At 41.9% G+C, this 22,569-nt stretch overlaps 1 protein-coding gene across 1 annotated transcript in view; it reads left to right on the top strand.

Moving 5' to 3' along the window:
* Positions 1 to 9,053, top strand: part of rpa1 (replication protein A1) — a 37,905-nt gene extending 28,852 nt beyond the window's left edge. The window contains exons 15-17 of the mRNA XM_071914617.2: positions 949 to 1,056; positions 1,494 to 1,580; positions 8,229 to 9,053. Of these exons, the coding sequence (XP_071770718.1) occupies positions 949 to 1,056; positions 1,494 to 1,580; positions 8,229 to 8,333 (300 nt within the window). The 3' untranslated portion in view covers positions 8,334 to 9,053. The remainder of the gene's footprint in view (positions 1 to 948; positions 1,057 to 1,493; positions 1,581 to 8,228) is intronic.
* Positions 9,054 to 22,569: the final 13,516 nt, after the last annotated feature.

Here is a 22,569-nt window from a genome sequence, read left to right as displayed (position 1 = left end):
TCAACTGTGCTACACAGACACACACACACACAAGCATGTATGCAGATTCACACACACACCCCTGTTCTGTCTGCTCAGTCCTCAGCAGACGCCTCTGCTGAGGCTATGGGTGTCATCCTCCGGGTGACTTATGTAGTGCTTCTCATTACCCTGTCTTTCTACTCTCCTCCTGGTTCAGTGTCCTTATTCATCTCTCCTTCCCTCGTCTCTCTCTCTCTCCCAGGACTCCAGCCATTCTCTCCCCTTATGGCCCATTCCCTGTAGTTCGATGGTGTCCCCATCTGCTCTTCATAGTCCTGTTTAATGACATTTATTTTGAAGCCAATTTCGCTCTTGCTGCTAGCGCTGAGTAACCCAGGCTAATTTTAGATTGTTTTCACATTTGTCTTGCGTTTTAAATCAGAATTATGTCGAGTTAATTGCTCTGTGTTTCCTTACTGTGCTGTTAGTCATCTTACAGAATGTGCAGGGATGAACACGAATACAAGCCCTTTTTTCTCAGCTTGTCGACAGCCAAAAATTATTTCAAAAATAACAGCATTAAATACTAAAACTCATTTAGTCAGCAAGAGAGCAATTGCAGCCAGACATCTGAAATAAGCGGCTTTCCTTTTGTTTTGTACCACTCATCAGTCAGCATATTGCTATTCTTCACAAGCTGTAACATAAGCTGTGAATTTGCTTGCACTGTATGCATCACAAGTGCACCATGCCTCTCTGTGTTTGATGTCTGTGCTTGCCAACAGGATCTAAGCTAATTGGAGGATGTAATGATTTTTTTTCCATGAGCAAAAGTATACATTCAGTCAACAACATATTTGACCATTCAGCAACTACTGTATCAGGCAAACACGTCAAGACTCCCTTATCCAAAAATGTAATCTATACTTCTGGATGCATTTGGCTTTTCTTCCTATTCACTTGTATTCTCTCTATTGTCTCTATCAGGCTAACATTGCAGATTATGGGGACAACCAGTGGGTGACATGCTTCCAGGAGAGTGCGGAGGCCATTCTGGGCCAGAACGCTGCTTACCTGGGGCAGCTCAAGGAGTCGGTGAGATTCCCTCTGCCTGAATTTAAAGTCTGGCCTCAGGAAATGACCAGGGCAACAGCTGAACCTCAGGCTTTGTTACTGCCAAACATGCAGACATGCACGCACACACACACACACACACACACACACACACACACACACGCACACACACACTTGCATAGACAAACACACGCACACAAAGCCTGTGTTAAATAAGCCCATTGTGCTGTCTTTCCTTTAGGCGCAATTACATAGAACATATAAAGTAATCATAGGAGCCATTTATTCAGTGTTTTAATTAAAGCAAAAAAAAAAAAAAAACCGAATGAATTGGAGGACACCTGCTTCATTTTGCACTTCAAAATCTAATGAGACTAAAATGTGATTAAATGGAAATGTGTATAGCTTGTTGTGTTAAAACTGAGTTTAATTCAAATCCAATTTTTCTCCTTTTTCAGAATGAACTTGCCTTTGACGAGGTCTTTCAGCAAGCCAACTTCAATACTTTTGTATTCCGCAACAGAGTGAAGCTAGAAACATACAACGTAAGTAGAGCAGGAATGGTAATTATTCCAGTAAAATGCCTATGGGTTTGTGGCCATTATGGCATGCGTTCTAGAGAGATAGTGTCCCTATTAAATAGAAAAAATATGCCTGTGAGAGAGAAAAGCAAAAAAAAAAGATGCAGCCTCAATCCCCTGAACTACCGTCATTCATTTAACTAGATAAATTGGAACAGTGTTTATGTTTAGCTGTTTGTGCTTTTGCTGTTTGATAGTTTTCTCATTCATTCTTTATAACAAAACTACCTTGCTTTCATTTTGATTGACAGAGCAATCTAAAAAAAAAAAAAAAAAAACCCTGAAAAAATGAGTGTTTGCCTTAGAATGCTGCTCATTTTCAGTGGCTTTGTGAAGGGTGCACACACAGATTAGTCGCGGTCACTATTTCCTGCAGGCCACACAGATAGAGGTTTGTTTTGAGGGAAGAGCATAAAAGAATTGATTGGGCTGGGACTCTGAGCAGGAAGTCTGGAGCCGAGCCAGGGGCCGCATCCGCCATCAACACACAGTAGAGGCCACTGTGTCTGTCACATTCAGCTCGGCATCCTAAGTGCCTATGGCGCTGCTACAAGGATGTATTGGCTGCTGCCTCCAAACCCCATATTCCTTCAACACACGCACCTGCAACCCCTTGTTCAAACATTTTTTTTTCCTCCTTCCTCGCACTACAAGCCAACTATTGTCGGCTGCTCTGATATGCTGTCAAGTGGATAATGTTGTTGAGGCTTGACATGGGACACAATAGGCCCTATATATGGAGAGGGAAAACTTAATGACGCCCATCAATCCTGTTGTATCAAAGTGAGATTGAAGCTTTGACAGGGGCTCTCTAACAAGGTTTATCAGAACACTTGGGGAAATTATACCCTGCATTTTTAATTCAGTCAAGCATTTCACATGAGGTGTATAATGCAGTTATCCCCTATAATGTAATAAAGACATTAAGTCACTGTCAGCAGATTTAAAGGTCACCCTGCCTATACCTGATGTTCTGAAGGTAGACCATCAAAGATTTTTAGCCATATATATATATATAGGATTTGAGTGGGTTGAGATTTTCTCACCCCATAAAAGACTATTATAAAAATGAATAGTTGCAGTCTTAGGCTGCAGTGCCTAAGTGACATTCATATTGTTGTACAATAAATGCACACCTGTGGCTGCATACTAGTTAATCTAGATATTAATGTGTGCACCAAAAGCGACCACTCATGTACTGGAAGGAATGTGTGGAAGGATAACAATTACTGTTATGTAATTATTATTAATTAAGAATAAGGTTTATTGAACATTTGCATTAGTTTCTTTTAATAAACATGATGTAATACTGCAGTTGTTATTCCACTTCACATCATTCAAGATCCAAGTTCCAGGGCAGGAATTATACCACGGCCAAACGGCCAGTGCCGTGGATGCCCCGGTGTGTGGCCGTAATGCCCTTCTAAAATTAACTATCCACACGGCCAGTTTGGCATGCCCTGTTCTGAACTGGCCGTTGTGCCCTTAAAAGAAAGTTGCGGATTTCCTCATTTAAAACTACATGCGACGCAGCAAATAAACAAACTCATGTTTCCCAGAGTCTCCATCATCACGCTGGACATCAACAGTAGCGCGAGATTTCTCCCACTCCCGCAAATATATGTGTAACGTTAACGTAAACATTAACAGCTAATTATTAATTAAACTGAGAGGGAGAGAGAGAAGCCATCGCTAACTGCTAAGCTAAGTAACTAGTAGATCTGAAAAGCGTGTAAACAACTGTGGGATTAGCGAGAAAGTCGCTAAAAGAAGGAGAGAGCTATGAGTGCTTGAGCAGAACTAGTGTAAGTTTAAATGTACAGCGGGTAATTAGCCGCTGTAATGAAGAATATAGCAAAATTAACCGGGTTGAGAGCAGCAAAAACGCTATCAGTAGCAGTAGCCTGCATGAGGCGTTTAGGGAACATCAGTAAATCGTAGAGTCTACCGATAGTCTGCATGTGAGGCGTTTACGGGACATCTGTAATTTGTAGCTTCAGAAAATAACCTGGGTTACACTTACGTTATCGTGTGTTACTGGACATGTAACTAACTTTTCAGTCTGAGCCATCTTACATATGTGCTGTATCACACTGCAGCACTTAATTTTTCTATTAGGATATTTATTTTGTTGAGGAAAAAGGACTGAAAAAAGGATTTTAATAACCATTGGTTTTGGCCTTGGTGCCCTACATTTTGGCCGCGATGCCCCAATAAATTTGTATTTATCAAAGGCCAAAGTGGCCTTGCCCTAAAAATGACTTCATTCCAGGCCTGAAGTTCTTAATAAGCAAAATGAATACTCGCGAGGACTGCTATTAACCACTTGTAAGAATAAAGTCTAAACAAGTCAAAACTGCATAAAAGTTTCCCCAATCATGATTAAACTCTGTCCAAAAGATCAATCTACTTCAATAAATGTGTATAAAGCCATTTTTAAGATAAACATGAGCTGCCATGAGAACCAAAATTCATCTCACTTAATCTAATTTACCGAGGCAGATGCGTTCTAGCATTCAGCAGGTCACATATTAATACAGTGATGGATATATGCAGGTCATTGTGTTGCAACTGTCAAGTACCTTTTGGATGGATGTATTTATCACTATAAAACAAAATCTTTTAAATATTCCCAGACAGTGACACAGCCTTGAATCTTTTAACTGGCTTGAAATCAGGAATGTCTGCTCGTGGCTGTAATATTAATTGTTGTGCTGTTGTTAAGGTCTTACTCTCCCCTGTAGGCCCCTTCTAGACATTTTAACTGATTTTAAGTGTCTCAAAAGGATGACATTGGAGAAAAAGGGGACATTGAACATAAAGCCATGTGAGGATTGCAACTCTGCCCCAATCCCAACCATTGCAGGCCCAGTTTCAAAAAGAAATGTGGTGGATTTGCATAGCAAATGACTGGCTGATTTTTCTCATTTTGCCCACATAAATCCTGCCTTTCTGGCAAGCTGTGACCAACACTAATCGCTTGATGAACTCTGTCACACTGTGTTCTGGAGCTGCAGTGCAGTGCAGGGCAAGGGTGTGAGTGTGGAGACTGTAGAGTAGTGGTTCCCAACTGGTCCTTAGTACTCTGAGTACTGCTGGTTTTCGGTTAGAGTTGACTAATTAATCGACAAAAAAATCTAAATCGCAATTTGAACTTCTGCAATTAATTGTTTAAGAGAGAGGGGTGTCCAAAATGGATTTCTAAACAGGTGTGTTAGAGGTCTGGGTAATCTTTTGTCCATTAATCAAATACAATAATAAAACCATTCATCATACTAAAACTCTATTTATTTTTTTTTACAAAATCACTATTCTCTAAACAATTTTTAAAGTTCTAAAAAATGTATAACAAGAAAAACGTGATGATATGAGTCACAGTTTAAAGCGCAAGTAGGTAATTGCATTCACCTGGTGTACCATGTCTAAATCAGTCCCTATTAGTCAGAAAACTGATGGTGAAATAAAAACCAGCAGTACTCGGGGTCCCGAGGACTGGAGTTGCGAACCACTGGTTGTAGAGGCTTGTGTGCAAGCAGCAAATGGAGTTTCGGAGACTAAAGCTGTAAGAGAGCTTCTGTGAGGGACTCATTAGATGCTGGTGAATGAGTGACAATTTTCTGTACCCTTCATCTCTGCTGCTCTGTTTTAGAGAGGCTGCATAGAAGATAAAATGCTCTGCTCTTTTCATGTATGAAATAGTTAGTTTCCTCTGCTATCTCTGGATGCAAGTGTTGCTGGGAAGTTTAAAACTATTAGAGAAAAGGTCACAGTGGAACGGATTTGTGTGTGTTTTTCTCTCTGTGCTTCTGTGTACACCTGCAGTGATGCTCTAGGGGCTAGTGCAGGTTGTGTAAGGCTGGAACAACACAACTTGGCTGTGTAACATTGGCTGGTTGCAGATCACAGAGTCTTGTTTTACTCACCCACTCAGTGGCTGCAACCACAGTCAGCTGAGCTCTCAAACTCCACTGGCAGTGAGGATAGCAGAGTCAGGCAACAAACACACACAGGGCTGCTGCTTGCTTGGCTCTTTATTATACCTCGTTCACAATTTGTTGTTCCGTTGGGTTAGGATCTGCTAAAGTCATTCATTCCTATGGGAGACATATTTGACGGAGTGGTAACACAATGCCACCTAGTGGACAACGGCACGGTTGGAAACGGAGTGATTATGGTGGATTTTTCAAACTTTTGCATTGCAACAGACTCAACACAGCAGAAAGAAGATAAACCTGCTGGAGTTAACTATAACAAACAGTCAACCTCATTTTGGGTTCAATTGTGAACAATGCAATATGTTGTCTTTCTGTTGCACTGGCCTCCACCAAGTCCAGTCCAGGAGGGAGAAGGCAAGACTCTAGCATGTTGGACCTTTGTCAAATTGTATGACAAATTCATTCAATTAGGTATTTATTTTTAGCTTTTGCTTTAGGCTTGGCAAAGTGCCAATTGGTCAGTTTGTACTTTGGTCAGAGTTCAATTAATTTTCAAAGTGGGAACCATTTCTGCATGAATCAAGCACAGACTCAGCACTAGATTTAAATAGAAGTTTGACACTTGATGAGCTAGACCCCGGTTTCCAGTTCCAGGCGTTAAAATGACCATTTCTCCTTTTTGTCTATCAGCAGCGTTTTGCATTTAGATTCATGCTGCTCCCAAGTTTTTCTGTTTGTGTGTTCTAGTAAAAATTATTAGCACACTATTTCATGAGTGAGCTGTGAGGTCCAGTGCCTGCAAATGTGCATAGCAAGCTAAGCATACATGCACGAGTAAGCTGTTAGAGCCTGTTTTAAATATTATCAAGCAGTCTATTTGCCCACGTTTAGAGAAGCCTGATATATTGAATGCATACTAACATCCCATACTGCATAAGTAGGTTTTTTCAGCTGAAGCTAATGGAGTGAAGAGTAACCACAGGGCAGATGCACAGATTCCTTTTCACCGCTTTTCCAAGCCATGTGAGAGGAGCTGTATAGCTACAAGCATCCCCCCTCGTCCTTTTTCTCCTTTTCCTCCTCCGTCTTGTCCGGAACCTGAGGGAGCCAGGCTCGGAGCAAACGGCAGCTCCTTCTCCCAGTGTCAGCCAGATGCAAATCAGTGCTGCTGGACTAAGTTGCAGCACTGCTGCTGTAGAAGCACTGCTAGCTCACACAGACAGACTCGCTCTAGGTGTGAGTGCGTGCACATGAACATATCTATGTATGTGTTGGGATCCTACCCCCACCGTCTTCAGATCTTTAACATGTGCACTTGCTTCACAGCTGCCCTCGGCTCAGGCAGCACTAGACTGCAGGAGAGCCCTCAGCTCCTCATCCCTCTTTCCCTTCCACCACAAACCCACTGACACCATGCCCTGCCCAGGAGGCATTGGTAGAGCAAATCAGACTGTTTCGTTTTAGACACACATGCATACACACACCTCCATGTAGGCTAAGCCTATATGGCTTTCTATGGGCAATTGACTCGCACAGATTTGTTTTTTTCCCCGCTTTGTTCATTAGCATATTTAACATACCCCCATTACCTCAGCCAGAGGGATTCTGAAGAGTTTGATGACGAAGCTGTTGATTCTAAACTTCCATCTTTTGCCTTGCATAAGGGCTGCTGGAGGGGTTTTATTCTCTTAGAGTAAGGACTAAGGACAGTGTGGGTCTTGTAAAGAATCCAAGCGCCAGTGCAAAAGACGATGATTTACATTTCACCTACTCCAGGAGCAGAGCGATTAATGGAGACAAAGTGAGTGTAACCTCTGTTTAAATGCAGAGAATGATGGCCCTGGTAGAAATGACCTTCTCCTGTCTAGACAGCTGCGGAGGTGGTTATGGCATTAAAAGCTGCCTCTGTTCTTTGTGAAACATTCATTTGAATGCCAACGCAATGCCCAAATGACTCGCATTAACCCCACCTTGTCTTTGGGGAAGGGAAGATACATCAGTTTCCGGTAGATTATTATTTAAAGCTATACCAGCCACAACTTGGTATAGCTCTACAATCAAGTGTTTCTAATGTAGGCATCCATTTTTATACACATTATTAATACTCACTGTATTTAAATGGTAAGGATTTGTTTCCAGGTACACCTATTTCCAGAGTGTCGAATCTTGAATTACTAAATAAAATAAATAAAAAATAACTAAATAAGTTAAATCTTTACAAAAATTATACAGCTGTGTTTATTATTATTTTTATGACAATTGTATACCTATTTTTGAAACACGCGTGTCCAACAGTGTTGCAGGTTAAGAATGGCTCTTGTTTGGATATTTACATCATGATATATGGACAGAATTTTGTGCTGTAATTGTTTTTTGTGGCAGGCTGAGCAATAAGGCTTGATGATGAATTTCCATTGTGTTTACATTTTTCTAGCTGTAGGGGAAATTTTCCAGCTCAGGGAGCCCACCGCAGCTAAATGAATGTAAAGCGAACATTGATGCATCCTTTTCTGCTTGTGTTATTTGTTACTCTGGCAGTAAACCTCATTACTGATGGACGTTGAACCTCCAGTTACTGCGTCTCGTCCTTGGACTCTGGGTTACATTAGGAGAACACTGATGATGGAAGTGAATGTACATCATATAACTGGGTTTTCTTCCTGTTTTCCTTTGATAGGATGAATCCAGGATCAAGGCTACAGTGATGGATGTGAAGCCCGTCGACCATAAGGAGTACAGCAAGAGGTTGATGATGAACATCAGGAACCTGGCTGCCCAGTAGGATTCCATAGTCTATGTCAAGTGTTTTGGTTTTGCTTGCTTTTGCAAGTTTTCCTTTGTTTCTGCACAACCAAGTAGTAGCTCTAAATTTGTTTCCAACTTTTGCTTATGAAGTGTTTTTCTTTTACATCCTTATAAGTGACCAGTAATCTGAAGCCTCACAGCGCTAATGGAGCAGTTTTGACCTTCCTTTGTGAAATTGTGATTGGTGGGGCAGCTCTTCGGAAACTGCTGGCTTTTTTGTTGATGGATAAAACAGACAAGGTTTTTTTTTCAGGTGTTGGGGAATTAAGCAGGGTGTGGGTCAGTTAAACCAGAAAAGAAATCATCACTGTGTCTGTCTTAAGTCAGCCAGTTGTCATTGTATGTATTGTGGTCATGCAGGGGTGTCGTCTGCTTTAAGCAGAGGGCCAGCACCGTAGCTAGCACTCTTTTCACTCTGACACACAGTCAGAATGGCTGGGCTGGACCTGCACATTCCTGATAAGACCGTTTATTCTACTCTCCCACTTTTTTTTCACTCCCTCTCTCACAACACATGCAAACACAAGCACACACACACATGCACAGAGGCAGACCTAATGGGAAATGTACTGCACTGTATTTATGTAGATACAAGGTGTTATCCATATTTTCTATACCTCCTAACTTTTTTTTTTTTTTAGCTCTGCCTTTTGTGGAACAATTAATGTTGAAAATAAAGTTGTTGTAATCAAAAGCATTTCTGTTTTACAGTGAGTGCTTTGTTCTGTTGCTGATACTGAATATATCAATAATGTGATTGTATGTTGAACTAAGTGACACAGCTATCCCATACAGCACCAGACCCTGACATCTGCCTATTAAAGCTAAGTGGAGGATGTAGACTACATCTTATAGTAACCCTGGATTTCTTAGTTGCACTATGTTTAGAGGATTTATTCAGTGACTGTCCCACAGTGCTCCCTATCTCCTGAAGTCTGGCTCAGATGTGCCACAGATTCCCCCTGTAAACTTGACTTTCATGTTGTATTAAAGCAGAACATCAGTGAGGCTGTGCCTCCCCATTTTTCTTCTGATAACCATCTCGTTTCTGCTGAACACTGCATCTGTTGCCCGTTGTGTGCCAAGATGGATTAAAGCTGTCTTAAAATGGTGAAGAAAAGCTAACTTTTATTTTTATTTTTTTCATCTGTGCTTGAAAATATCGATCGACTTTGTCTGCGATCACCTCACTATATCTCAATGCTGACACGGTCTACTTATTTTGACCATTACTTCCCCTAAGACTTTCCTAAAGGTTCCTATACATTTTTTTATAGTGTGTGAGATATTGTGGTAGGAAGTGTCAAAGGTGAACAGTTCTATTTATGAAAGCCCCGGCCTGTTCCTGTCTCAGACTCCCTGCCTGTCAATCACACAGCAACCATGGAAACGACCTGTTGGCTCTGCAATTGTGGCTGAATTGAAACATTTTATTCAGTGATGCACACAGAGCTGCTGAGGGGGAAAAAAAGAGGGTGGTACTTCTGACAGGGTAAATCTGGATGTCTCCATTGGGAGTCAAGTCTAGCATGTTATTTTATGCCCTTATTTACATCTGGCATCCTGTAAGCATTAATTTGAAACTGGGAAGATGACGCTGTTCTTCAAGCCTCAAGTAAAGTGAAGTCACTTGGTGATAATCTAACTCTCACACCTGTGTTCTGTCTAATTTAGATTATGCCGATTACATGGTCCTAGTTGGGTTGAAAATTAGATTGTAATGCATTTATAATTGATTTTGCACTTGTTAGAATGAGATTGGCTGACTAACTGCTCTGAATTACATTATGTTGCTCAGGAATAGTTTGCACTTGCTGTTTTATTAGCAGTAGCATGTCTATGAAAATCTGCAGCTGCACAAAAACAAAACTGTCAGAATACAAGATTAGAATATAATTTGTGGGATGGCAGTAACTCTGCTAGGGTAACGGGTTTGCTTCGCTCCCATTGCCACCTAAGCTTAAAATGTGTACACTCATGGCATTTCAAGGCACTTTGGATAAAAGTTTCAACCAAATGGCTTATCTTAGTTTGTGGGACTGAGCAAGAACATTGCAGAAGATTCAATAAGGCTGTCAGATGTTGTCAATCAATGGGAATCAAAGGGGCAACTGTGCCATGAAATGTATGTTTTAAAATTAGAAAGGAGTATCTACAAGTCAAGAAATTAAAATACAGTACATTTGAACCTTGAAGTGTCTGTACATGTTATATTGGTCATACTGTAAGGCAAGATTGACACTAATCATACATAGTTGTGGGCAGTGTAAATTATACATCAAAAAGGATGTAAAGGGTGGATAAGTGACACATACAAACATGTTTTTGCAAATATAGCTCATATTGGCAGATGGAAGGCCATCCATTAGATTTTCTCCCAACTTTTAACGTGGCACTTATGAGTTTTCTGATGTATGGCTATGGCCCAGAGAGCCCAACCATGCATTTCAGCTTTTGACAGTCATTACAAGTTTGATAGTGATGCAGTCATCCCTCTATAGAGCCGCTGCAGTCATGTACAGTTTGAGCATCCATTTTTGTGCTAGCATAATTGATCGGCCAAACACTCACACTGCCATGATTTAGTCTCCTTTTTTGGGGGGGGTGGGGGGGGGGTTATCATTTAGTATTAGTGCAACAGTGGCCAACCCAAAACATGGGTTATTATTCTTCAAAGCTGTCATATAGCTGTATGGTATTATTACTTTGGGGTTTGGCAGCCATGAAAAGCTTCAGTGGTTCAGGCAGCCCTCTATTGAGTCTATACAGCCATGTTGTATGCATCCACCTTTGTGTTAGTATAACTGATGGGCCAAACACTCAAACTGCAATGATTGGCTGCATTTTTCACTTAGCATGATTTGGGGTATTTTCTCCAAATAGAGGTATTAATGTGGTTGCGTTTCAAAATGATTGCACAACAGGTTCCACTTGCATTCACCAACAACAGCTAATCTTTATTGACTTATACATGGCACATAAATAAATCTATCTAATCACATGGCATTTGTTCAGCCAGATTGATATCAGATTTTGGCATTTGTGGTGCTCTGTAGGTTAATTACACATTTGAAAGGGGTCGTGCCTTTGTATTGGACTAAAAATCTGATCTGAAATTTGTGAATGTGATTCTCATGAAAATGTGATATGTTAGAAAATTCCATTGCCATACCAGCTTGCAACCATGGGGCATGGATTCTACACTAGTTGCAGGACTAGGAATGCACAGACTAAAGGATTATCAACCTGATTAAGACCCCAGACACCACTGCCTCTGTTATGGCAGAGCATTCAAATTATCTCCAAGGCAAGGCAAGCGCCATTGTGCCTTCCTGTGACCAGGCTGAGTTTTAAAGATAGCATCGACACAAAGATGTTTTTAACATTTAGAGGCTGGGAGTAGGGTCATTAAAGCTATAGAAACTGAGAAGTCTGTATAGCAAGTATAGGAATAATATATAGGAAGCAGGCATGGGGGACACAAAGGAAACAGGGACAGCATGAAAAAAATTAGAAATATTCTTATTCAAAAAGATATTCAATATTCCCCTTCATGCTATTCCCCAGATAAGTAATCTTAAATATGGTTGGCACCTGCTGTTTCTATGAATATGCTAATTGTATCCCAGAAAGCCCATAAGCAAAGGTGTGTGTGCATGTGTGCGTACCTGCATGACAGCATGAGGAAGTTTTCATGGTTGATATGGTCTTCTTTGAGGGTGTTGTGAGCACACACCCAATCATCTTGGGAATGAAGCAGTTAATCCTCTGTGGTGTCAATTACATATATTCATGGAAACTGTAATGGCGCCATTAAAGAAAATCAATATGTGTTCTCGCAGTCCATTTTGCTGCTAGCTGAACGTGGAATTTGATCGGTGAGGTCAAAGACCTCAATCAAAATAATCTGATCATCAGTCTAGTCTTCAACATGGGGCGCTGACTCCCCCAATCACTCAACTCCCTGGACGCTGATAATTCAATCATAGACTGCAGCGACTTTTTAAGGGAGTGTGTCTGCGGATGATTATGAGTTATAGTGGTCATAGGCAGCCGACCGTGGCTTAGCTATGCCCTTCCTCAGCCTCCTGGTTGTTCGCTGGTAGTGCTGGTGTTTCTCCTGTGGGCCTGTGGAGCCCCAGCATGTGGAGACCGTATGCTGTGCTGAGCTGAAGGAGTGCGCTGTGCCGACTAGGAAAGCCCACGGCTCTGACACCGCGGAGACAAATGGGCAAGAGAAGGACCTCTGGGGTGCCGCTGTAATGGATGGGAGTGAGCAGTGCATGTATCTCTCAAGATTCATGGGCCTCGTGCCTTTCCTGGGCCAGGGGGAGTGTATTTGCTTATGTGTGTGAATGAGTGGAGGCATGTCTGTCTGTGTGTGTGTGTGTGTGTGTGTGTGTGTGTACGCGTGCACATCAGCCAAGCCTAGTCTAGGGACCTGTTGACCAAACACCAGTCATGTGGCTGCAGCACAGCCTTTTTCTGGCTGGCCTAGCCAAGAGCTTTGCTGGCAAGAGAGAGGGAAAGGGCTTCTGGCAGGTTCTGTGCTCTGTCTTCAAATGGGTGCAGAAAATTGCACTGACAATCAAACGTCTGGCAGGTGGAAAGCTGATCGTTGCAATAATTGTTGTAATCAAATAAAGTAATAATCCATTGTTGCTTCTGAAAAGCAGTACAGATTGAATCTGTAGATACAAATGTGTCTCTGGTCCTATCCTGTTTCCACTTTAATTGGATTCGGGTGTAGATAGAGTTCTGTTTGCTCTTCTCAAGCGCTAGATTATAAGGCCATGTAGTGAGTTTGTATTGTTATTTTCTCTGCTGTGTCTCCTTGTCATTGTCAAGACTAGAGGTCCTGAAAAACACACTTTTCTTTGATTCAATTTCAATGAATCTTCTTCAGTTCTGTCTTTTGTTTCTACCTTAGCAAAATGTCACATTGAGGATGGAGTTGGTTTGTACAATTTTCTTGGTAAATATGTGGTGGCAATCTCTATTCCAAAGATTATATATACTTTTAGTACTTTTACTTTAGTCACTGCAATTTTCCGCAAATCACCAAACAGCCCAGGTAACAGCAGATGAAGTGGACAAGATGTAATGGTTTGATATTTTTAGGTTGGCAGGATGGATGAGTGGTTGTAGAAGCCTCTTGTAATGGGAATGTCACAGGCTTGATCCCTGGAGTTGTCATTGGCTGCGTCCCGTTTGTCTTCCCTACGGCTCGTTTCCTCTCCTCCCTCACTACCACTCGTCTCCTACCAGGAAGCAACTCGTAGGAGGCGAGGAAAGGAAGGGAGGAAAGTAAATGAGAGGAGGAGGATAAGTGCACAGAATCGGGACAGTTGATTCCTTTCATCATCACAAAAGTCTGCATCAATTGCAGATGAAGTGGCCCTGTCACAAACTTCCAGTTACAGGCTAGTTTCCATAAATGTTTTCAAGTAAATATAAAGCCTTGAAATTGAATAATCAAAAATGGTTATGTCACAATCTGCAAGCCTATCATCATTAGCCTTTGATATTCTTGCAAGCAAATAATCCTGGCTGTCTTGTCGGTTATTGTTGCTGATGTCATCTTAAAATGTAGTTGGATGGAGCGGCTTGTATGTGGTCGGGGGCGTGGCATGTGAAGATACGTCCTGAAAGGATATTCCTGTGTTTCTACTGCTTCTGCTAGTAAAGAGACAATGAAGCAGCTTGTTGTGTTTTGTCGTCAAGATGGCCGGACAAACATCAGTTTCCGGCTCACGTAGGAAAGGAGGAGGTAGTGGAGGAAAAGAGGAGGTAGTGAAGGAAAGGAGGAAGCATTTTTAATGGGACAAACCAACTGTATCAGTCTCTTAGTGTCCTAAACCAAGACACTAAACCAGGTACTCCTCTCTTGGCTGACTTTGCTTTTTTTTTTTCATGTTGCCTGCCTGTAATAGAATTCAATAACATCAATCACCTTTATCTCAAGGGTGTGTATCAGAGGGGCTTACTGTATGTGTGCGGTACTGTGCAAAGCAGAATGCAGTCTTGGAGATGCTGTGCAATGGGGCTAAATGTTTACTCAGAGCTAAGATGCAAGAATCTGCCTCTTAGTCTAGTTTGTCCCAGACATTGCTATAGTAGAGAAGTATGGGGTAAGATGAGCCACTTTTTTCAATTTGTGCTACTACAAACAAAATAAATGTTAATTCATTTCAAACAGTAATTGCTATGTGTGCTTCAGGTTGTTGGGCATCCGTGGAAATTATGTAGCTAATACAATTTTTATAAGAACGATTAAACATTTGGCTCAACTCACCACAAAGTAGGGGTAAGTTGGGTAAAATATTACACAACTTTATTTTTGTCCTTTTCAGTCCTTTCACAAGGTTCTTTCCAGCATGCAGGGGCAGACAATCTCTCTCTCCTTTCTGTCTCCTCTGAGGATTTTTTTCTTCTATTGCATTCATAACTTATGTTTACTTCAACATAACAGGGTGATATTTTCTCCGATTTTCAAGAGGACAACAATTCACAACTTGGCTCAACACAACGGTCAACACAGTGTTTGTGCAGTGTGTCTCTGTCTGTCTGTGTCTGTCTGTCTGTCTGTCAGTCAGTCATAGCCTGCACTTGGTACCTCTCCTTTGTCGATGTTCTTAATATATCTCTTTAGTGTTGTTATTCAGTCTATCTTCTGTTCCCTTCCCACTAATTGAATTGACTTCATTGGCTGCTCTGTTAAGATCCTCCAAGGAGACGGCAGTTTGCTTGTCTTGCGTTTGTAGTCTTGTGGCATAATAATATCTGCTCTGCAATATTACCAAATACCTCTTGAGCACTTACATGTCTTTAAATTAACAACATTTTAATAGAATGAAGATGTAATTAGATTTGGGTAAGCTGAGCATTGGCTCCACACGCCCCAGGGCTGGTGGCACATTTTATCCCACAACTGCCATTTTGGCAAAACTGCTTCACACTACTAATTAGGCCCACAGTTATGCTAAGTTTATGACCTCTTACTGCACTTTATAAAGCCCTAAACTAATATATAACAAAGCCTCAAACGTATCTACTTCCATTTGGATACAAGAATCACAACATCTTTACCATGATGAAATCATCTGACAGTAAAAATCAAATTTTTTGACCTGGCTCTGTTACCACTTTCTCCATGTTCTCTCCTCTATCACAGATTCAAGGAAATGAATTATTCTTCCTCAATCTGTGATCACATGATTAATTTTGGGTTTAGTTGCTTCAACACAAGGGATGGCTCTTCTTACCCGCAGGCTCAACGTAGCCCGTTCTCTCTGCATTTCTTAAAGATAACCTTAAAGCTATCCGTTTTTGTCCTTGTTTGCCTGTGTTTGTGTGTGCGCACATGCAGGCATGATCATGTGCGCGTGTGTGAGCATTTTTGCACATCTCTTTTGTTTGGCCTGTACATTTCCATATGCATTGAGAAAGAGAATGGCAGGGACTTGTCCTGTCGCTGTCAGTTATCAAGGACCAGAATCAGCACCACAGGGGCCTTTTGAATAGTGCTGGGTGATTTTTTCATATGCCCATTACATTGTAGAGGAAAAAATAAAACAAAGGGAACATCAAAGGTTCAGCACGTCACTGAAATTACTATTCCAAGTATGGTTTCCAATTTCAAAATATCTTTGAAGTTTCATGTTGCTCTTTTGTAAACCTGACAAAGGAACTGACACCCCATCCTTTGAGATCCGCTGGTCTTCATTCTGTATGTACAGGTGCAGATGACCTTGTCTAGGTTCTCTTTAATTGGATGACCCATTGCTTTGAATAAGGGCCGCTCATCAATGAATACTGAGGAGTGGTATCTCCTCAGAGTTCATTGAAGTGTCAAGATAACAAGTGATTAGACGGTGTAAGGAGACATGGTGTGAGTCTGTCAAAACCCATCGCCACACTCAAAATATTGAACGTACAACCTCTTTTCTCCCTCCGAAAACACTTCTATTTCTCTGATTGGACTGAGAGAGCATCAGAAACAGCCAGCCGTGCCCCCTGGAGTAAATTTATTGCGATGCTGCCATTAAATGGCACAGATACTGTAAGTGTGACGGTACAGAGTTCAGTTCTTAGGTTCCCATTCATGCCACTATCACTCCTGCCTGCCTCCCACCCGTCCTGTCTGTCCACCTCAGATTTTACACCACTCTGCTATGCTCCCCTTTCCAACCTCTGACTGTATACAGAGACATTTTAAATGGTCCCTGTGGTGTGGGGTTTGGACAGGCATTTTTGTTATGTAACGGGGGCCTGCTCCTTCTGCTTCTGTGGCTTTCTCTCCCTCCTTCCCTCCCTCATCTCTCCCTTCTTGACTCCTTCATGCGTTGGGTCTTTAATTGTCTAGAGATGCTGGTGGGGTTCCCTTCAGGCCTGACTGCGTGATCTGTTGTGTGTGTGTGTGTGTGTGTGTGTGTATACAGTATGTGTGTGTTTGTGCACGTGCCCGTAGGACAGCTGAAGAAAGGCTGTTCCACATCAGTTCAGACTCTCTCCCTCCCATCCTCCCTTCCTCCCTGTCTCCTTTTCACTCCCTCCACTCTGTTTCTAAATTCATAGCACCTCTTTGTGTGGAGATTCACTTTTAGCATTTTCCCTTTTTTCCTTTTTACATTGTTATTCTGTGTGTTACCTTAGTACTGAAAAACTGTTTAATGTTGCTTTGGAGACAGAGAGCAGTACAACTGTTCAACATTTGCTGTCTTTTGCCTGTGTTTTTTCATTTCCACCGATTTGATGTCTTCAGTCCTGTGTGCCTGCGCACTCCCTCCCCAGTGTAATGGGTGTCGAACTGGAACTCATGCATTCAAACATATTTGTTTGATTTACGTGCCAAGGTCTTGCTGGAAAAACAAAATTTGCTCTTCTGTTTCTCCCCAGGACGCAGATTTTCTCTCCATGTCAAGTAGGCCAGGCCCGGGGAAGAGTCACCCCCCTGGTTTCACTTTAACGTAGCGGGGAGCCGACGCCCTGGGCCTTGCTGTCTCTCAGCAGTCCAGCCCTCCTGGAGCTCTGGGTGATGCACAGTGGTGACAGAGTAATTTTTCCTGCATCTACACACCCCTCCATCTACACAAACACTCTGAGCTGCCCCCCTACCCAACTCAGGAGCAATTGGCTTATTTACTCACTGTCAGTGCAACCTTCTCCTGTTTCTAGAATGAGATGAAAAAAACGAGGAGTCAGGCAGAGCGACTGCGCTGTCTCACTAGCTGACAGAGTGCCTGCACTGGCAGCTTTGCACAAGGCCTGCTGGAGATGATATTTTGACATCTTTTTACAGACCCTTGAAGACAAGGCTGAATCTGGAGAAACCCTTTAGTCATTCATATGAATGCAATGGGATAGGAAAAGCATAGCTGCTGAGGAATGAAGTTGAGTAAAAAATATCCTCCAGAAACTCTTTGCACAATTGCTTTTTTTCCCCCCAGTTCTTCAAATGCATTCTGCCATTTCATAACATCACACTCCAATTTAAAATATTTCCAAAAAATGTTTTGTCTTCAGATTATTACTCAGCATATGTATGCACATGTATTAGTAGTTATTAAAGTGTTACACCAGAATTGTAAGACTATAATAATTATGGGCCTGTTCAAAGAGGCTCATGAAAAGTAGGGCTTCATGGAAAATCTATTGGAAACTGTCAGATCCCACTATAACTCCAATAAACCATTTAGAGATTCAAGAAACATGTTTGTGTCATATACTGTGCTGTCAGCTCTTTTGTCGGCCCGTCAGTTTGAGAGTTCAATAATGTCTTCAACCCACCAAAATAAATAAACAGAGCCAGTAGTGAGGCAATCTCGGCAACACCAAGTAACTCTTCACTTTTTCTGGTTCGGGCCTCTAAATCACTCTCATATTACCATTTTGGAAGGGAGAAGATGCTCCAGACCCGCTACCCAGCTGTCTAGGTGCCTCAGCTTCTGCCCTGCCAACTCCATGGCTTTTATTCAGCAGATACCCTGCAGCTATCATTTCACATCATTACTTACCAACCATTGTGCCTCGTGTTTGCCTAATAAAATCAACAAACCGAGGATAGGGGTGGAGGGAAAAGCTGAGGGATGCTTTATGACAAACATTAATGAGGGAAAATTAAGGTAATGTGCAGCGTTACTCTGAAGAGCTATAATTAAACAAGAGCATCCAATGCCAAATGTGTGTCTTCTGAGGAGCTCCAGGCAGTGCATGTGTGTCTGTGGTGGGAGAGATAACACCGCTGTGTGGGTGGGACTGTCTCCTTAAGCCACTAGTAGCCCGCACTCGCACCCATTGTTTTTGCCTAATTGAAGTCTCGATTTGGCCGAGTAGTGACCTGTGTGTTTCCTGGCTGGGTGTTTGAAGTTTTCGTGGTGAGGGTGCCGCGGGGAGGGATTTAATGGTCTATGTCTGGACAGCTTTTGGACTGTTTATCCCATCAGCAGCTGCACCACTGAACCGTGCAGGGAATGTGACGAGACCAGACGAACATGAGGGAAATATGTCACATTTGACCCCGAAGACATGTCTTGTACTTGAAGCTGCATGTGCTGGAAGCTTTACAGAGAACAAGCTGGTGGGACAGTGTGATATCAGGCCTCACTCACAGGCTTCAAAGCCAGGTGGAGCAATGGTTGGGTCAACATCTAAATCCCTCCTTTCATGCCTGTGAGTTCGGGCGTCAACAGCAACCCCTTATGACTGGGCTTTACACTGCGTATAAAGGCAGAGGGCCTGCTATTGTCCCCAGCTGTGTTTTACACCCTGAGTTAGCCCGATAAAGAAACACGACAGAGGAGCAGCCAAGGATGCGGTGACACCAAGAGCAGTGCTTAAACCATGGAGGATTCAATAATGTTGTTTTTATCTGCTATGAATAAACAGTAAAGTGCAGGCGATTGAACGATGGAGAAAAGGATCAGGATTTCTGGTACAAATAGAAAAACCCAGAGGAGGAGAAAAACACTTTAGCTTTCAGATTTGGAGTTGTACCACCGTCAGGTCAATAGATAATCATATAAGATGAAAGGATAGAGAATTCATTTATTGTATATAAGGAGTTTAAGGAAAGTTCGGGGACGTATACAATATGGTTTATGCAGGCAGGACCACCGACCACACAACACAAACATGAATGATGAAGAAAACTATAGTGCCTCTGGGCAGAGCAGTCCGACTTTATGCCCTTTCAGACTTTATGAAATTTGGGAATTGCGACTGGCACATTGAGGCAATGCTGAGGTCAGGGCTTGGTGAGCAGCAGAGAGCGGATTTTATTGTTGGAGATTTGAAGGGGGATGCATGAAAGGAAGTTTTACTTTTAGAGCCAGCACAAAGACATACTATTCAGGATATTTTTGGCTCATTTGAAGAAACTTTATGGCAAGGTTGTGTGCTTTGCATAGCTACGTGTCTGGTTCTTTAAGTACAGGCAACAGGAGGAAGAGAGTAGAAAAGCAGTGGTTCTTAACTGGTTCTTTAAAAGGCTGTGTGGTTCCATGAAGAACCATCACCCTCTAAAGAACCACTCTATTTAGTGGATGGTTCTTCATATTCCTCATATGGTTCTTTTGGATATTAAAAGCTTCTTAATTCTTATTTGAGTCATTGCATGGTGGGTGATGGCATACATTTGGAAAATAACCACACCCCTCCATGGTCCGGCAGTGGGTGGTTAACTGCCTATTAGCCTATCTATATTGTGCAATTGTAAATGAGCCCATTCAAGGACAATTATACACAAACACAATGAGGTGTCTAAGCAAAGGAGTGCAGACACCTTGGTCTGAAAGGTTCTTACTGGAACCAGAAATGGTTCTTCTATAGCATCACTCTGAAGAATCATTTTCAGTTCCAGTTGGCACCTTTATTTTCCTGTGGGGGGTTTTCATTCTTCATCTGCATGAGCTTTTTGTAGATGGTGAGAGCAGGAACCAGAGGGATCAGCACAACTAAACTACTGCACTAGACCAGCTGATCGTGGGTCTGAAGGCTGGAGCAGTTCAGAGGGAAATGCAATGACAACCTGGCCTTACTTTACGCAACCTTAAAGACTGGAGGAAGAATTCGAAAATGGAAGAGCCACCAGGAGATACGGGAACAGCTGCTGACCCTCAGAAAAGCACCCTGGTGGAGGAAATCAAGCACCAGATGTCCTGCTGAACACTGCATCCTTCCTGAGAGAGTGAGTCACTGCGTATGTAAGCTGGAGCCGTTGCCCTATGGAGAAAAGTGACAAAAATTACAGCTCATTCAAACTTGACCTGCTAACCCTCGAGTGGGCCAAAGACTATTTATGGGGTTCCACTTTCACAGCCATCACTGACAACAACCCCTTAACTGACATGGGGGTGACTGGGAATTTTCATCATGGGGTGAATTGTGCCCATAAGGACTTTGGCTTTCAAAATCCCCAGAAGTTTATACTTACCTCGAAGTTGGTCTGTTTATGTTCCTGTGGAGTTTAGAAGCACTTTACTGCTGTTGCTGCACAGAGATATAGATTTAATATGAACAATTGAATCAGGAGTGAACGCTGCAATTTCTTCTGTGGAATTTATAAATGGTGCCTTTGGAGTGACTTCTGCGATTCCCAATCCAACATGTTAACATTGTTCTGCAAGCAGCAAGTCAAGCAATATCAAGTTGGTGCATTTGAAGAACATCAGTTATATATCAGTTATATGTCAGAATGTTCAAGGTGCCAATCAATATGATCTGTAGGTGAGTGAAACTTAATGTAGAGGTCGAAAAATCCTGAACCCGACAGGAGAAAAAAATACACAAAATCAAATCTGACAAATCAATTTCTTTCAGTGGTGAACAGTTGTCATTCTGACTTGTCTGTTGAGACTGATATTGCTTCTTTCAGGATAAAGGGGAACCCCACACGGCTTTGAGAACGGCCTTACAAATATTGACACATCCGTCAGCCTGTCTAATCCTTAATGATAGTCTTCTGAGCCTTCGGGGATTTCATTCTTTCACTAAACCACACCTCCACTCCTTCTGGAGTCAGAGAAAACAGCTAAAAAGAGCTTGAGGAGTGTGGAGCTGATTATTCAATTAGCTTCATTGGGCAAAGATGCGTTGCAGCCGTGCTGATGATTCCCATAAAACATGGCAAGTTGTGCTTTATTGGTTGGTATGCCAACTCCTGTGTTGGTATGCCAACCAGGGAGCTAGCTGGCCATCTTTCATGTGTTTGCCTGATGATTCTCATGAATGTACAATATACTACTTTGAAAAATAAGACAGACATTCATTCGTAATTGTTGTATAAAAGCCATAATACACCTCGTAACTGTTGCTCCACCATTGTACCCATTATCACAGTAAGAAACATACTCTCAGTTATTATTGCGATATTTTAGACTTTCATCATGTTGTTAAATTTATGGATATGTCCTGGTTTCCTGAAAAACATCAGAGGCTGTATACATACAGTATCTGAGAAAAGGAGTTTTAGATCAGTTCTTCTATTCCTAGAAGCTTTATGCATATACAGGCAAAGGCAATTATTTCTGTGAGACACTCCCAGCTTCCATTTCTACTCATAAATCACACTGGCCAAAACCCACATTATCTGTCACTGGAATGCTGCAGTGGTAAATACGATAAACAAACACCCTTCCTGCAAATATCAAAATTGTTTAATGACACAATTTCAATTATCTTCAGTTCTTTCTCCCAGTCTGCCAGTTGGAGTAACAGAAACAAATGAGATGAAGAATTAAGTAGAAGCTAAACCTCCAGCTGCAAGGCCATGCTGCTCCATGAGAGCGAAAAACAAATATATTTTGTATTCACTATGGTAATGTGGTCCTAACAACAAATGTCAACATGTGTAGACACGATTAAATCATTTTTACATGAGTTTGCAAGAATTGTTGATTCTAGAAAAGAGTGTCTTATCTTGTGTGCAGCGGAGCTGTAAAGTGAGAGTTTACAGTTAATAAAAAGCAAACAGTGTTCAAGGTGGTATGTAATTAAAATCAACATGTGGAGGGACACATTTTCCTTGAAATACTGGTATAGCAGAACACTGCATTTACATAATTGTGTTTTTGTGTGTGTGTGTGTGTGTGTGTGTGTGTGTGTGTGTGTGTACTTGGTGACTGTGCAGCAACAAGCACCAGACAATCGAGCTGAGCCAGACAGCAGACTGAGAGGGCAAACTGTCTGACTGACAACTCAATGGGAGCACAGTC

The sequence above is a fragment of the Centroberyx gerrardi genome, chromosome 6 (assembly GCF_048128805.1).
Source record: "Centroberyx gerrardi isolate f3 chromosome 6, fCenGer3.hap1.cur.20231027, whole genome shotgun sequence".
NCBI classification, from domain to species: Eukaryota; Metazoa; Chordata; class Actinopteri; order Beryciformes; family Berycidae; genus Centroberyx; species Centroberyx gerrardi.
This window is presented reverse-complemented; position numbering and strand designations above follow the sequence as displayed.